This window comes from Mobula hypostoma, chromosome 3, assembly GCF_963921235.1.
Source record: "Mobula hypostoma chromosome 3, sMobHyp1.1, whole genome shotgun sequence".
Taxonomy (NCBI): Eukaryota; Metazoa; Chordata; class Chondrichthyes; order Myliobatiformes; family Myliobatidae; genus Mobula; species Mobula hypostoma.
In genome coordinates this window covers 154,218,673-154,231,435 of record NC_086099.1, presented here as the reverse complement: position 1 = coordinate 154,231,435, position 12,763 = coordinate 154,218,673, and the positions used below count along the sequence as shown (strand labels likewise).

The following is a 12,763-nucleotide window of genomic DNA, read 5'->3' as shown; positions in this document are numbered from 1 at the left end:
GTTGAATAAAAAGTCACTAAATTACAGCTAATAAAGGGATGGCGCAGGATCTGGTGATGTGCTGTAGCTACATGATGTGGGAGTTGGTGGACCCCATTGTGGTTCCTGGTGACCACACCTGCAGCAAGTGTTGGCTGCTTGAGGAACTCAGCCTCAAAGTTGGTGACCTGGAATCTGAGCTTCAAACACTGCGGCACATCAGGGAGGGGGAGAGTTACCTGGATTCTCTGTTTCAGGAGGTAGTCACACCATTAGGTTAGCTGCCTCAAATTCAGTCTGTGGTCAGGGAGAAGAGGGTGTGAGTGAGTGAGGTGTGTAGTGGGATCCAAGAGACAGTGCTGGAGCAGCCTCAGCCCTTGAGCCTGTCCAACAAGACTTGAGATTTTTGCTCCCTGTGTGGATGACAGTGGGGGCTGTAGGAAGGACAAGTAACCTAACTGTGGCACCGTAGTTCAGGGAGCCATTCAAGAAGGGAGAGAGAAGAGAAATGTAGTGGTAATTAGGATGGTATAGTCAAGGGAATAGACAGAGCTCTTTGTTGCAAGGACAGAGTGTCCCGAAGGCTGTGCTGCCTGTCTGGTGCCAGGGTTCGGGACATTTTAACTGACCTGCAGAAGAATTTGCAGTAGGAGAGGAAAGATCCAGTTGTCGTGGTCCATGTGGATATCAATGACATGGGTAGAACAAGGAAAGAGGTTTGGCTGAGGGAATTTGAGCAGTCAGGGACAGAACCAAAATGGTGGTAATCTCTGTATTACTACCTGAGCCACGTTCAAATCAGCATAGGGTCAAGAAAATTAGAGAGTTAAATGAGTGGCTCAAGGATTGGTGTGGGAGAAGTGGGTTTGAATTCATGGGAAACTGGCACCAGTATTGGGGAAGGAGGGGGCTGTACAAATGGGACAGGCTCCACCTGAACTGTGATGGGACCTGGGATACATGGGTGAATCACATAACTACGGCTGTCGATAGGGCTTTAAACTAAATAGTAGAGGGGTGGATTCAACAGATTGGAGAAGTATGGATAAAGTAAAAAAGAAAAGTGTGGATAGAGATAAAGAGAAAACAAAGATAAAAAAGAGAAAAGAGTGGGGTGAAGACAAGTCAAGTACAAAAGAGTAAAAAACTATAAAATTTTAAAAGCACAATGAGTGTAAGGACACTTTAATTGAATGCCCGTAGAATTCAAAATAAGGTCAGCGAACTTGTGGCTCAAGTCATTACAAAGAGATGATTACAGTGGCCATTACAGAGATGTGGTTGCAGAATGGAGAGGATTGGGAATTAAATTTCCAAGGATGTAAGGTAATACGGAAGGATTGGCAGGAAGGTAAGGGAGGTGGGGGAGCGCTCTTAATTAAAGATGAAATCAGGGCGATAGTAGGAGACAATATAAGATCTAAGGACCAGAATGTTGAATCCATCTGGGTAGAGATTAGGAATAATAAGGGGAAAAAATCACTGGTGGGAGTTGTCTGGCCACTGAATAATAACATTACAGTGGCACAGGAAATAAAAAGAGAAATATCTGAGGTATGTAAGAATGGAACTGCAGTCTCACCAGGGCCCTGTACAGCTGCAGAAGGACCTCTTTGCTCTTATACTCAATTCCCCATGTTATGAAAGCCAGCATGCCATTAGCTTTCTTCACTGCCTGCTGTACTTGCATGCTTGCTTTCAGTGACTGATGTACAAGAACACCTAGATCTCGTTGTGCTTCCCCTTTTCCTAACTTGACTCCATTTAGATAATAATCTGCCTTCCCGTTCTTACCGCCAAAGTAAATAACCTCACAATCAGGTCTTTGGTCTTACTGACCTCGAGTGCAAGGTTGTTGTTGGGACACTACCATCTCGCTCCTGTATGCCTCCCTATCACCATTTGAAATTTTGCCAACAATAATTATTCTGACTTAATAGCATAATTTACCTTTCTGTTCAAGGGTTTTACTCATTTTTGTTACTCTTGTTTCCCTTTCAGCCATCACGCGCAAGGTGCATTTTCTAACTATGCACTTATGACAGTAATTACCTATACCTTTAAAACTAACCTTGACAATTTCCTAATTGGTGGGGTGGTCGGTGATGAGCAGAGGGTATCTGCCCCTGTTTTATTGGGGGAGGGGGATTCTCGGCGTCTCCATAACCTCAGCGATTTTAGCAAAGTTTCCAGAGTTTGTCAAGCTCAGAGTGCTCGTCCAGCTGCAATCCCCTCTGCCCTGCACTGTGTTCTCCTTACCCTTCGCCAGCGGAGGCCCTTCCCTTCTTCTTCCTTCGAGGGGGGAGGAGCCGCCGCCGACTCTGCGCAGTGGGTTGGCTGTCCCCTCCGGCAGAAAACATGGACCGAGGCGGTACGCTTCCACTACCTAGCCAGGAATGGTTCGAGGAAACCTTCAAGCAGTATGGCTACGGGGGTCAAATCGGAGTGGTGAGGGCGCAAGAGTTCGGCAGACTAGCAGGTAACTGGGCTGGGTGTAGGCCGCTGGATTCAGGCGGGAGGGCGGGCTGGAGTCGAAGATCACTGAGGGTAAAGTCGGATTATCAGAAATAATCCTTGTCATGGCTGAGACCAGAAATTGAAATACGCTGTATTTCTGGTCTTTTGCTTGATGTCTAAATCAAGGTAGTTTTAATAATTAAAAAAAAAGGACAGTAGGTTTTTAGCGCAGGACAGTAGTGATAATGATTGGACAGTTTCGGTTAGGAATACAAATTTTAAACTTTCTATTGGGGAAATTCAAATTATTTAATCGTGTATACATTTGCGAGAGTATGCTAACTGAAAAATTAGCTTGTGACTTTTGTTCGCTAAACTCTTAAAATATTTTTTCTGTTGTGAAGGGGAGACCTCTTGTGCAAATGCTTCGCTGGTGAAACTTTGTTATTCATTGATAGCAACGACTTCGGCTGAATGCGCATTAAGATTGTATCACATGCCTATTTTGACAATCGTCTGAAATGTACCTTCTCAATAATTTTCCTTGTGTGATTTACTGGTTTAACTGGAAGTCACTGCAAAGAAAAAAATTCAGGCTCTTGCAGCCTCTAAAATAGCGTTCATGAGTTTTGTTGGATTCATTTGTAACTATTTTATGTTTCTGACTTCTAATTTTGAGCTAATAATTGAAGCTTTTGGCATTAGCAAATCTCTTCTTAGTTTTGGCGTATCCTAGCAGAACACCGGATGTAAAAGCTTAAGAATTAGAAACGGACCATTTAATTTCTTTTGAACATTCATCAAGATCAAAGCTAATCTTTGATCTGTTCCACTTTCCTGCATGACCCCCATATCTTATAACCTATTTTCAATGAAGCTTCTGTTTTAGATGAATTCAGTGGCTGAGTTTCCATAGTCTTATGAAATATAGAACACTACAGCACAGGAACAAGCCCTTTGGCGCATGGTATTTGTGCTGACCATGATAGATATTAATTCTTGTCCCATTTGCCTGATCATGGTCTCAATGTCTCTTATGATATCTGCATGTGCCTGTCTAAGTGCCTCTTCTCATATATGGCAGTGGATTCCAGGCGCTCGCCACTTTTTTGTTTGAAAATAAACTTGTCTGGTAAAACCTTCAAACTTTCCCTTTCTCATCTTAAAAGTATACCTCTCATCATGCAAAGTTCAAAGTAAATTTATCAAAGAACATATATGTCACTGTATACGACCCCGAGATTCATTTTCTTGTGAGCATACTCAGTAAATCCAGGAACCATAAAAGAATAAGTGAAAGATTGCACCCAACAGGGTGGACAGACAACTAATGTGCAAAAGACAACAAACTGTGTAAATATAAAATAAATAGTAAATAAACAATACATATTGAGAAGATGAAGAATCCATGAAAGTGAGTCCATAGGTTGTGGGAACAGTTTAGTGATGAGGCAAGAGAAGTTGAGTGAAGTTATCCCCACTGATTGAGAGAAAACAGTTCAACCTCTCCTTGTAGCTAATGTGCTTCAAAGCAGGCAAGGTCCTGGTGAACATTTTTGCATCTTCTCTAAAGCTTCCACATCCTTGCTAGAGAGAAATGTTCACTTCCTGCAAAAAATAAATTCTTCTCATATCGGTTGTAAATGACTTAGTGAATTTGAATATGACTCCTATTTCAAAATTCCTTGCTGAAGGCAAACCTCCTGCCAGTAAGAATTTTTGTAAATTTCAAGGTAATTTCCTGTTAATCTTCAAAGAACACAGGACTAATCTACTTGACCTTTCCTCCTATTGTAAACCTATCACCACAGGAACCATTCTGGGGCATCTTTGTTGCAATCCCACAGTGACAACTACATCCTTTTCTTAGGTAAGGGCAGAAAACAAGATCCTACACAGCATTTTCAATTGGGTTTTTAATGCCTTTTGTAATAAAGGTCAATTTGCCTTCATAGTGTGCAGTCACAATATGTAACTTGTGTGTATGCAAGCTTTGGTTCTTGTAAGCATCACTATTTCCCAAGCTGTCACTGTTTCATTTAAGGACCATTTTTATGTCATTTGTGTGCAGCTTGCACATTCTCTCTTTGACTGCAGAGGTTTCCCCTAGCTGCTTCAGTTTCCTCACTTCCCAAAGGCGAGCAGATTGGTTTCTGGCTACTTCCAAGTTGCCCCTTTTGTCTCGGTAAATGATAGAATATGGGAGAATTGGTGTGAATCCAGGGAGAATTAGTTGCAGGGAAAGTTACTGAAGGATGAAGTTGCTCTGCCTGCCAGCATGGCCCTAAGTCAATTTATTGTGGCTTTCTACCTGGCAGGTTAACTATTATTTTCAGATCATTCAGCCAGACATACTGCTTTTCTCCAATTAAGAGGTACTTCTCTTAATTGCTATGACCAGATTCACAATTTAAAAACTAATGAAAATACAGAAATATGGAAATCTACAAAGCCCTTTTGGAGGCTAGTGTGATAATGTTAGCTGTTTGAATACTTGGTTATGCTTTGTCACACTTTCAGCTAGGGCTGTAACTCAATTATCTTCCTAGCTCTGTTTTAAAATTATTTATGGATCTGATTTACATCACTTTTTATGTAGTCTACTCAGGATCTGGAAAACTCTCGGTAAAAAATATTTAACGTCATCTCCATTCTATATCTTAGGCCAGGGGTCCCCAACCTTTTTGTTTGCATTGCGAACCGGTTTAATATTGATAATATTCTTGCGGACCGGCCGACCGGGTGGGTGGGGGGGGGAGGGCGGAGTAGGGTTGCCAACGGACAAGAGTGGCAGTAACATTGTTTTACCCCGAAAAAGACTACAATGACCATGAAGCCTTGCGCGTGCACCAGTGCGCATGCGTAACCTGCGTATGCGTGCGCCTGCCGATTTCTTTCCCTGCAAATTGTTTTTGGTGATTCTGTTCGTGCGGGGGCGGGGAGGGGGGTGTGTTAATCACGGCCGGAATATAGGTGATAAGTGGCTAATACACTCAGTTTCGTTTCTAAAAGGGTTTATCTAACGAATTTAATATTAAACACACAGCGTATATTTTCCTCACATGAATATAGTGATAAGTCAATTATCAGGGGAGGACAGGGGAGCTTGAAGTAAGTGTTGAACGAACTTCCAGTAGAAGTGGCAGAAACAAGTTCGATATTATCATTTAAAGAAAAATTGGATAAGTATATGTACAGGAAAGGAATGGAGGGTTATGGGCTGAGTGCAGGTCGGTGGGACTAGGTGAGAGCAGTGTTCGGCACGGACTAGAAGGGCAGAGATAGCCTGTTCCCGTGCTGTAATTGTTATATGGTTTTATAAGTCAATGGCATCATAACATTTTAAGTAAGGTTTGGATATTAAACACACAGTGCATATTTTCCCCGTATGAACATATAAAATCATTGCAACACACCAATATTGCTGAATCAGTGGGAGCCCTGGGCTTGTTTCCCTTCAACAAGACGGCCCCATCGAGGGGTGATGGGAGACAGCGATACTCGAAGGGGTTTCCTTATGTCCACTCTATTCCGCAGTTTAGTTTTCGTTGCATTCATTGCAGAAAACTCCGCTTCACAGAAATATGTTGGAAGCAACGTTTTCGGTGCTTTTGTGGCTGTCTCAGGATTGTTAGCCTTGACTTTGATCCAGAATGCCGGCAGAGATGTTATGTCAAACATACTTTTCAGCCCGCCGTCATTTGCAAGCTCGAGGAGTTGATCTCCTTCCTGCGTTGACATGGATGACGCGTGCGTAATGACCTCGTGTGCGTAATGGCGCAACAGTGGGCATGACAGGGCATGAGGAAAGGTGCAGCTGACTCCTATCGCCAAATCCTTCCAGCCCGGTAGCGCATGCTACTCGGCCCGGTGGTTGGGGACCGCTGTCTTAGGCTATTGATTTATGTTTCCTAACCTGGCCTGCCTTTTCCAAGAAGATAGCTGCTAAATTATGACAGATTGCTGATGTTGTGCTTCTCTCTCAATTAAGGGTCACTTCCCACTGACCTCTGTCATCACCAGTATTTTTCACTGTCTGCAACCAACCTGATCTTCTCTGCCAATGACAACTACCCTGCCATATGCTTTTTAATATTCCATACAGCCTTCTCCAGGTCTCCTCCTGTGCCACCCATCATCTTCCCTATGGTTCTCTCTTCTCACTCAACTTGTAATCTATTTGTCCCAACATGACTGCTGCCTGAGATCTCTCTGCTCAACCTTCAACCAGCTTTTTAGAGACAAAAGAAACGGTTCGGTCATTAAATTCAGCAGACCTCCATATGCACTTCCTCAATAACTACGGCCATCCAGAAATATCAGGGCCTTTTTGTCTGCTTCAGTTTTTAATTCTACAATGGAGTTCTAGCTCCCTTGACCTCTCTGTAAACAGATTACCCATTTTCATTTTCTGCCCATCTGTGAGCTGGCATGGTTAATGGTCTGTTTCTTCCAATACTGTCTCTCACTCTTTTATATCTACCATCATCACCTTGCCTCAGAAAGCCAACACTTAAAACCTTAACTCCAGCAAATTGGCTTTAGGGGCTTCCATGCTGTATAATATCTGTGGTACCTGCCAAAGATCTATATTTGTCCCCTTTTATTTCTGATCAATAGGCAAAGCAATTTGAAAGTGGGTCAGTTTTATTTATGTATTTGTGATACTCAGGCCCACTTCACAATCAGCTGTCCTAAGCCTCCTGCAGCTTCCAGATATCTAGACTGGCAATCCAATGCCACAAACAAGATAGACTTCTTTCAACAGAAAACAAAGCTTTTCTCTTTGGTCTTCAAGCTATGTTCCTGGAGCAACCATTCCCAGCATTTGCCTGGCAGCAGTTCTGGAACTGAACCAGATTGTTTGCAGCATTTATCCTATTTAACCCTGAGCTAGATTTCAGACCGCCTAAATGTGGTGTCTCCGAGACTACCTTAATTTCCTCCTCTGGAACCTCTTTGCCTCTGCTTGCATGGTTTTGTTACCTTTGAGATTTGTCTGTTTCAGTGAGTTCTATTTATGCAAGTACAGTATGTAATTATTGAGATACAGTGCAGAGTAGGTCCTTTGAGCCAAGCCCCCCAGCAATCCCCAGTTTAATCCTAGCCAAATTAAGAGACAATTACAATGATCAGTTAACCTACCAACCAGTACGTCTTTGGATTGTGGGAGGAAATTGCAGCACCCGGACGAAACCCATGCGGTCACAGGGAGAACATACAAACTCCTTACAGACAATGGGGAGAATTGAATCTGGGCCACTGGTACTGTAAAGCGTGTTAACTACATTGCTACTGTGCCACAAGTGTTCTTGTTAGTTACCTTGTTCTTCTTTATGTCAACCAGAGCTTGCACAAAACTCTGCTCCTTTGCAGTGTCCTATTTACTCATCAGCCCAGTAGTTGCTGGCCTGCATTAGCTCCTGGTGAAGTAACGCCTTGATTTTAACACATTATTTTTCATTTTTGCTGAGATTTTGCTGTTCCCCATGGTGGTAATTTCCTCCAGCCTTATTCCGTTGCTTTAATTTCAGACTTCTCGTTGCCCCATGAAGTTGGTTGATCTGCCATTGGTAGCATTACATTCTGTTGCCAATTCCTAAATTTTAGAATTATCTCTTGATCTTTCTTTCCTCTTTTTTGATAAAAACATACAATATCTCTTGGGCTGTGCACTTTGGTCATATGTCCTAATGTACTCTGAAGCAAGTAAGTAACTATTTTGGATGATAAATTGTGTATTTTCCTACTTCTAAAATGCTATGTAGATTAAAGTTAGTATTATTTGTTTTATTTTGAATTCCTTAATCTGAACTCTGTTTTTTGTAGGTGTCACTTACCTGGACCATGGAGGTACAACTCTGTATCTACACAGTCAGATTCATCACTTTTACCAAGACCTTGCAGAAAATATCTATGGTAGGGTTTTCATTGTTGATCTTCAAGTTTCAGATGTTCCTTTTGATTGAAAAATAATTGATATTTCTAGGATTCATACTGAAAGATTTGTAATTCGTAATACTTTCAAATAACAATTCACATTTCAATTAACTGCTTTTGGAAAAAGACCAAATAAGAATAGAGCTCCTGACCTTTTCTTTGTTCTGTAAGTATATTGATGGCTTTTGAGTCATACCCCATTGATTTGCCATTTTCCCAATCTCATAAAACCTTTGGTTAACAAAAACTCCAGAATTAAAATTTTAAAATTGACCTATAATGTCATTTATGGAAGACACTCTCATATATCTCATAAGGCAACTACAATTATATCTTTACTTCACCATGGGTCTAAGTTTTAGACTGTCTCTAGTCATGTATTCTCAGCCCGAAGTACATGGGTGCTTAGAGGAAAAACTATCATTTCTTCTTAAAATCTTAAAGTAGTAAATTGCTTAACTTTATGGATTCCTGAGAAAACCGTTGCTTTCTAATTTCTCTAAATTTAGTTCATGAGATCTAGATGTTGAAACCCCTTTTTACCAGGCATCTCTCGAGACATGGCAGGTTAGCCCCTCGCTAACAAGCCAAAGGACTCAGCGGAGAGAAAACCACCTTTCTCGAATCTGTGTGTCCGGTGCTGATATGACTTGGGTCCCACCAGATCAGCAGATCCGGGAGGTTTTGACCACCCGCACCCCAATCTGAGCAAGTACTGTGTAAATGCTACCCACTTGCAATTACCTGTTAGCAAGAAATAGTTTAAACGCAAACAACAGGAATTCTGCAGATGCTGGAAATTCAAGCAACATTTCACGTACATCTGCTGTCAATCCATCCTCCCGCCACCCCACTAGGAATAGGGTTCCCCTGGTCCTCACCTACCACCCCACCAGCCTCCGGGTCCAACATATTATTCTCCGTAACTTCCGCCACCTCCAACGGGATCCCACCACTAAGCACATCTTTTCCTCCCCCCCCTCTGCATTCCGCAGGGATCGCTCCCTACGCAACTCCCTTGTCCATTCGTCCCCCCCATCCCTCCCCACTGATCTCCCTCCTGGCACTTATCCGTGTAAGCGGAACAAGTGCTACACATGCCCTGACACTTCCTCCCTTACCACCATTCAGGGCCCCAAACAGTCCTTCCAGGTGAGGCAACACTTCACCTGTGAGTCGACTGGGGTGATATACTGCGTCCGGTGCTCCCGATGTGGCCTTTTATATATTGGCGAGACCCGACGCAGACTGGGAGACCGCTTTGCTGAACATCTACGCTCTGTCCGCCAGAGAAAGCAGGATCTCCCAGTGGCCATACATTTTAATTCCACATCCCATTCCCATTCTGACATGTCTATCCACGGCCTCCTCGACTGTAAAGATGAAGCCACACTCAGGTTGGAGGAACAACACCTTATATTCCGTCTGGGTAGCCTCCAACCTGATGGCATGAACATCGACTTCTCTAACTTCCGCTAAGGCCCCACCTCCCCCTCGTACCCCATCTGTTACTTATTATTATTTTTATGCACACATTCTTTCTCTCACTCTCCTTTTTCTCCCTCTGTCCCTCTGAATATACCTCTTGCCCATCCTCTGGGTCCCCCCCCCCCCGTCTTTCTTCCCGGACCTCTTGTCCCATGATCCTCTCGTATCCCCTTTTGCCAATCACCTGTCCAGCTCTTGGCTCTATCCCTCCCCCTCCTGTCTTCTCCTATCATTTTGGATCTCCCCCTCCCCCTCCAACTTTCAAATCCCTTACTCACTCTTCCTTCAGTTAGTCCTGACGAAGGGTCTCGGCCTGAAACGTCGACTGCACCTCTTCCTACAGATGCTGCCTTGCCTGCTGCGTTCACCAGCAACTTTGATGTGTGTAGCAAGAAATAGTTGTACACCACATACAAATATAAAGAAAGTATATTTTAAAATTTCAGCTTTATCAAACAGTTAGTAGGAAAATGAAAAGAAAGAAAATAAAAAGGGCCTATTACAGTTAACCCAGTCCAAATGATCACGTAAGTTAGAGCTCATCTTGAGGTCTTTAATTCACCTGCATGAAAGCACACCACTTTCCAAATGTCACTTGAAACCCATCTTGAGCAAGCAGGCTCCGCACGGGAGTATTGGTCCTTCCTCCTTGAAGCCATTGATCTGCACAAAGCACCTTGTGCAACAGGGACAGCATCCTCAGCCACCCTCCCACCCATCTTCTCCCAGCTCTTGCCAAAAAGACCTCAACCCATACCAGTATCCGTCACTGAAACCTCTCTGCCCAGTGTTCTCTTGAACCTTCTCCCAATTTCGCCATCCTAATTGCTGACACAACATTCCAAAGTTGAATGACATAGCCCCTTATCTTTTGCTCAAACCCTAACATGCTAAAAGCAGAACATACTACTCTTACAGAACTGCTAAAATGAAATATCTACAGCATAATAGTAAAAACCTTAACTGGGCATTACAGTATTATTTTGGTATATCTGAACAGTGCTTCCTCCAAGGCTGATATATTTATCCCTAAGGTAAGACCCCAAGGTACCTTTCAGTACTCTAGGTATGACTATACCAGTGCATAAGACCATGAGGCATAGAAACAGAATAAGGCCATAAAGCCCATCGAGTCTGCCTCACCATTTGATTATGACCGGCTTATTTTCTCTCTCAACCCCATTCTCCTGCATTCTCCTCATAATCTTTGATGCTCTTACTAATCACGAACCTATTAACCTCCACTGTAAGTGTACCCAATGACTTGGCCTCCACAGCTGTCTGTGGCAAATAATTCCATGGATTCACCACCCTCTGGCTTAAGAAGTTCCTCCTCATATCTCTCCTAAAGGGACATCTTTGTATTCTGAGACTGCCCTGTGCTCCTGGATTCTATAGGAAATATCCACTCTACGTCCACTTGATCTAGGCCTTTCAATATTCAATAGGTTTCAATGAGGTTCTCCCCTCATTCTTCAAAACCCCATTGTGTATAGACCCAGGGCTATCAAACACTGTTCATATGTTAACTCATTCATTTGAACCTCCTCTGGAGTCTCTCCAATGCCAGCATATCTTATCTTAGAAAACTGCTCACAATACTCCAAATGTGGTTTGACCAATGCCTTATAAAGCCTCAGCATTGCATCCTTGCTTTTATGTTCAATGTTATGTCCAGAAACTAATTGATAGAAAAACACAGGAGCTAGGATACTTATCTACTTAGTTTTTTTTTGTGAGCCATTCATGTATGATGTGATGTAATGGCATATGCCATTCACATACTTCTTGCATATAATCCATAATGAATTATGTAAACAAAGAATGCTTAATCATGTAATATATTTGCAATATTACTCAAATATTACTGAAATATTATATATTACACTTCTTCCTGTTCAGCTATAAACTTCAATTCAATAAAGACTGCATCTCAACATATTGCTCTCTAGTCATTATATAATGTGTGTATGTAATGTATATACACAGTATATTATATCATATAACTACTATATAGGCATCCACAGCATAGTAAATTTTAAATTGTCCCATTCAGGCTTAAAGATTTATTGCTGTGGAGGATTTCTTACTTTGTGAGATGATGTCTTTCCTGACAAAGGAGTTGGGTGGGGGGCGGGGGGGGTGCGGTCATTCTGCTTGGAAGTTGAGATTTATGTCTGTGCAACAATCTCGGGTTCTGTGGTCTCCTCCGTGGTGGTTGTAGGAGTTGACTCTGGGACTGCAGGAAGTAGTTCTGACAGCTCTGGCCGCACCTATTCTTTAACAATTGGTTCTGCTTCACTCAACTGATCAACGTGTTGTCTCCAGATGATGTTGAATGCAATCTCCGCGGTATAGGATAGTGGTCCAGTTCTGTCCTCAATCTTTCCAAGTACCCACTTGGAGCTGGAATTTCTGCTGCACACTCCAGTCATTTTGAGTTGCCATGTAGACCAAAAATAGTCTTTTCTGGTTTCCTTTTGGACCATCTTTGCTGTAATAGGGAGATTTTTGATTTGCATTAGGGAGATTACCTCAAGAGGACTGTCCTCTTCTGTAAATTTTTTAGGCATTTCCTTTACCAAGAGTATGTGACAATCCATCAGCATTTCCATAATTAGTTGTCCTAACAAAATTGATCTTGAAATTGTTCTTTTTTAAAAAACAATCAAAGCCCTTCTCTGCATTCATGCTGCTGTTGTAACTGGAGTACCTTTCTGTGGATTGAAAATGGACATCAGTGGGTGATGATCAGTAACTCTCATTCTCTCCCATACGGGTACTGGTTGAAATGTGTTACACCCTAAATCAGACCCATTACTGAACTGTCAGTGCTCTCTCACTTGTTTTTCATCTGCTATTTTGTTTGCTTAAAAAACTGCTGAAGTTGTTCAGTATA

At 42.5% G+C, this 12,763-nt stretch overlaps 2 protein-coding genes across 6 annotated transcripts in view; one reads left to right on the top strand and one right to left on the bottom strand.

The window, feature by feature from the left end:
• The window catches only part of zgc:110045 (uncharacterized protein LOC664755 homolog), a 217,194-nt gene extending 214,834 nt beyond the window's left edge, over positions 1-2,360 (bottom strand). For 2 of the 3 annotated variants that reach the window (XM_063043929.1, XM_063043928.1), the window contains exon 1: positions 2,051-2,183. The gene's annotated coding sequence lies outside the window, so the exon portion shown is untranslated. Of the gene's footprint in view, positions 1-2,050; positions 2,184-2,238 lie in introns of those variants that run through there. The other variant, XM_063043930.1, reaches the window with a different exon arrangement.
• The window catches only part of mocos (molybdenum cofactor sulfurase), a 139,292-nt gene continuing 128,855 nt past the window's right edge, over positions 2,327-12,763 (top strand). For all 3 annotated transcript variants that reach the window (XM_063043925.1, XM_063043924.1, XM_063043926.1), the window contains exons 1-2: positions 2,327-2,458; positions 8,266-8,355. In XM_063043925.1, the coding sequence (XP_062899995.1) occupies positions 2,338-2,458; positions 8,266-8,355 (211 nt within the window). In that variant the 5' untranslated portion in view covers positions 2,327-2,337. The remainder of the gene's footprint in view (positions 2,459-8,265; positions 8,356-12,763) is intronic.